The sequence below is a fragment of the Chrysemys picta genome, chromosome 1, assembly GCF_011386835.1.
Source record: "Chrysemys picta bellii isolate R12L10 chromosome 1, ASM1138683v2, whole genome shotgun sequence".
NCBI classification, from domain to species: domain Eukaryota; kingdom Metazoa; phylum Chordata; order Testudines; family Emydidae; genus Chrysemys; species Chrysemys picta.
Genome location: NC_088791.1, coordinates 349,451,420 through 349,455,849, shown reverse-complemented (window position 1 = coordinate 349,455,849; position 4,430 = coordinate 349,451,420). Strand labels below are relative to the sequence as shown.

Below are 4,430 nucleotides of genomic sequence, written 5' to 3'. Positions count from 1 at the left end.
AGTGTCCCCTTGGGGCCTGAGGTAGCCCTGCAGGTGCCCTGCCCTTCCCTCTAAGGTCCTTGCAATGACTAACTCTCAGCCTGGGATACTTAAAAAAGGAGCCCCATCCGTGGGGTCACATTCATTCAGTCTCCTCCAAAACACAACGTCTCCTACCCTACAGGCCCATCCTCCTCCTTTACTCAGGAGCCCCCCACCACCCTGCTAGCTGGGGCCAGCATTGGTTCAAACTTCCCACATCCCTATTCCTCCTTTTCCCCTGAAGCCCCGCCCCCTGCCCCATCTCTTCCCACTAAGCCCTGCCCCCTGCTCCTCCACTTCCCCCGATGCTCCACCTCCCAGCCAGGCCAGAGTCGGGCCATGGTAAGAGCTGCCCCAGGAGCACAGGTTGCTGTGGGGAACTCTGGACTCTCCACTTTCCCTGGGTTGTACATCCTGGGGGAGGGGCCTAAAATGTGGAGGGTCTGGGGCTCCTCACAGTGGCTCTGGCTCTCTGGCAGCTCGTACCACAGCCTGTTTCTGGCTTCCAGCCTGGAGATAGGGCAGAGGGAGGGGCCTCAGGGGAAGAAGATCCAGGATGGAATAGGTGCCTGTGTTTTTTGTCTCCCGTGTCTCCAGCCCTGGAGACGAGTGATGAACTGACCCTTCACTTGACAAATGCCCTGATTATCCTCTGACGAAGGTGTTTGCTTTTCACGCTGTACACGATTGGATTGATCAGGGGTGGGACCAGCAGGTAGAAATAGCCCAGGACGATTTGAACCAAGTGAGAAGAGCTGTTACCAAATCTGTGTATCACAGCCAGGCCGACGTCTGGTGTATAGAAAACGAGGACGGCGCAGAGGTGGGAGATGCAGGTGTTCAGGGCCCTCAGGCACTCCTCATGTGATGCGATGCTCAGCACTGTTTTGAGGATCATCACATAAGAGAGGAAGATGAGCAGCGAGTCCAACCCCATCGTTAAGAGTGCAACAGACAAGCCATAGATGTTGTTGACTGTGATATCCGCACAAGCCATCTTCATGACATCCTGGTGCAGGCAGTAGGAATGGGAGAGGACATTGTCTCGACAGTATCGGAACCGTTTCAGGAGAAAGGGGTATGGGAATGAAGTGGCCACCCCTCTCAGCACAAACACCAATCCCATCTTGGCTATTCTTGGTGGAGTTAAGATGGCAGCATATCTCAGTGGGTTACAGATTGCGATGAGGCGGTCAAAGGCCATCAACAACAGCACGGAGGATTCAAATTTTGCAAAAGAATGGATGAAGAACAGCTGGGTGAAACAAGCATTGAGGCTGATCTCCTTAGAGTTGAACAAGTATATGCCCAGTATCGTTGGTACGGTGACTATCGATAAGCCAAGGTCTGTGACGGCCAACATGGAAAAGAAGATGTACATGGGCTCATGGAGGCTTGCATCTGTTTTTATAATGAACAGAATGACTGAATTTCCTACTATTGAAATAACATACATTAAGCAGAAGGGGATAGAGATCCACAGGTAGACGTCTTCCTGCCCAGGTATCCCGGTGAGCAGGAACACTGCAGAGTTGAAGTTGGTGTCATTGACAGCTGACATAATGTACTGGGAAGGTCCGAGGAGTTTTGAACTTTCCTTCCTGAAAGGAAAAAGAACAGGAGACTAGATAATATTTAGCGAGACAGCTTTCTGCTCTCAGTGCAAGTCTAGAGACTCCCATGAGCTCAATGAAGATCAGCAAAAACATACCCTTGGATCCAAGGATAGGAAGATAGGCACTGCCAGACTGGATCAGACCTGTAATCCATCTAGCCCACTATCCAGTGACCAGTTCCAGATGCTGCAGTGGAAGGTGGAAGAAGCCCTGCAATAGGCAGCTATGAATATCCTGCTCCTAGGGACAGTTTCCCCCTGACACCCACTAGTTAGACATATTTTGTGGTGTGAATCAAGAAAGTGTAGAGCCCGTCCAAGACTCTTTTTTCAAAAAATCCTCACAACTGTAATTGGAATTTCTGGTTACCCATATAAACACCCCGTCCCTCTTTGAATCCTGCTAAGCTCTTGGCCACTTTGATATCTTGTTGCTGGGAGTTCCACAGGCTACGTGAGCACTGAGTGATTTTACAATTGCGACCTTCACACAGACACCCTTTCTGACCCTCCACTTCTGAGTGTTGCCCATTGTACCACGACAGGTGTATAAACACATGGCAAATGCATGGTGAAAACAGTCATTGCATTTATCTGTCCTGCACTGAAGCTATTTATAAATGTGTTTCATTGCCTCATTATATGTATATTCTTTATTTGCTCCACTCCTGAGAGTTCAAATTATGTCACTGCCTGTTTGCAGTACATGGGATAAATTCTTAGGTCCAGGTTCTTAATTCAATAAAATTGATTTCAACCACATCACTCCAGATTTCCATGTGCAATTGTGATCAGAACCGGGCTCGATTAACTTTCCCTTAACTCAGGCTCCCGGTGGTACACTCTGACCCCCAGGAATCCCTCCACGGAACGCTGAAGTGCTTGGCCTGGCCAATGTTGCCTGACTCCAGAGAGTTTGATCATCCTACAACCTTCCCGTCATCCTCACAGGACCTGCATCCTCTCCTCAGGCAAATATCTGTAGATATTTTTTGGTAAGTTACAAGTTAAAACGGACAGTTACTTCAGCTGGTGGAGGACTGGATGGTGTCACAAATGGGTGAATATGGAAACACTAGGTTTACACTAATATCCAGTTGACTATGCATATACTTGGGCCATGCTAATGTAAGGGAAGATGGCACAAATTACATACAACCACCATTACACTCCCCTTTCAGCTCCTGTATTTGCTTAAACACAGAACAACAATTCAGTTCTCTGGGGACTTTTTGGAAAGTCTTGTAGAAGTCTTGCAGAGTGATTGAATGCACAACCCTGAATATAAGTGTTAGAAACAACTTCTGGTCAGTTACCAGGAGAAAGTATCGTACAACTGTTCACCGAACAAAGAGTTAATAGCACAAACCCATTGCACACAGTATTTGGAATACATTTGACATACTTTCGAAAGAAAAAACCTTTAAGCAGTAAAGTTTCCACTGCTCCTTCCTGTAGAGATTCCAACAACTCTGTTGCTGGCTTTTGATATTCATTCAGATCATGAATGTTTGGTTTGTAATATTTGTATTACAATGAAAAGTTTTGGCATAACATTTACACATCTGTACTTTAGTACTCACATGAAACCATTGTTTCCTCTCTGAACTTTCAGAGATGATTTCTCAGGTTAGAGGGCGGCTTAAAATGTAGCGTCTGTCATCTGGATTTCTTCAGAACCTGAACAGATTGTGCATTTCAGCCCTCATTCAGTCACTTGTCAGCAAACAGAAGTCTAGTAGCACCTCTGTCCCTGGGTTAGTAGCTGACTGGTTCTCCTCAGGTTCGTAGCCTGTATCCGGAGTGGTAACAGGCATTGGGATCAGTATAGATAATATTAAATCTCTGAGCTCTTACTCTCTAGTACATAGTAACCCCAGCACCTGTTATTCAGGTACGATGAGGGTTTGCAAGAAGTGGATTTCACACTCAAAAGCATGAGTATTCATGGAAATGGAACTTCATTTCCCACAGGTAAGTAGTTTATTGCTCTCTCTCTCTCTCTCTCTCTCTCGCTCTCTGACTGTCTATATTCTGTATTCATAAAATCCATAGTACCTGGAAATATCATTGTGAGAGAGTTGGAGCTGAGCTGCCATAATGAATGCGTATGTTGAACTAGGGTTAAAAAATAAAAAAAGAGGACACTCCACAGGGCCCTGGCCCCGCCCCTTTCCCACCCCCGGCCCCGCCCCAACTCCGCCACTTCCCCGCCCCAACTCCACCCCTTCCCCAAAGTCCCTGCCCTAACTCCCCCTCCTCCCTCCCAGCCACGTGAAAAGGGCTGCCTGAGCGCTACCAGCTTCATGATTTGCCGCGCAGCCTCCAGACCCTGCGCCCTCGGCCAGCGCTTCCGCAGAGCAGCTGGAGCCCGGGAGGGGAAGCGCCCATCTGGGGGCGCAGGGTCTGCAGGCTGCCCAGCAAACCGTGAAGCCGGTAGCGCTCGGGGTTCAGGCAGCCCCCATGCCTCCGGACCCTGCACCCCCGGCTGGGCACTTCCCCTCCTGGGCTCCAGCGACTGCTGTGCTCCCTGAACTCCTGGGCTCTGTAAGAGCCGAGCTGCCCGAGCGCTACCAGCTTCGGGCAGCCCCCTTGCCTCTGGACCCTGTGTCCCCGGAGCCCGGGAGGGGAAGTGCTCAGCCGGGGGTGCAGGGTCCAGAGGCAAGGGGGCTGCCCGAAGCCGGTAGCGCTCGGGCAGCGCGGCTCTTACAGAGCCCAGGAGTCAGGGAACACAGCAGCCCCGGGTGCCCGCTCTAAGGTAAGCCAGGGAATATTTTTCCCGGACATGTTCGGC

At 49.8% G+C, this 4,430-nt stretch overlaps 1 protein-coding gene across 1 annotated transcript; it reads right to left on the bottom strand.

Annotated features, from left to right (window-relative positions):
* Nucleotides 1–646: 646 nt before the first annotated feature.
* On the bottom strand, nucleotides 647–1,612 carry LOC112061089 (olfactory receptor 51G2-like). The gene has a single exon (XM_024113651.2). The coding sequence runs from the start codon at nucleotides 1,580–1,582 to the stop codon at nucleotides 647–649; it is 936 nt and encodes a 311-aa protein (XP_023969419.2). The 5' UTR covers nucleotides 1,583–1,612.
* Between the last annotated feature and the right edge of the window lie 2,818 nt (nucleotides 1,613–4,430).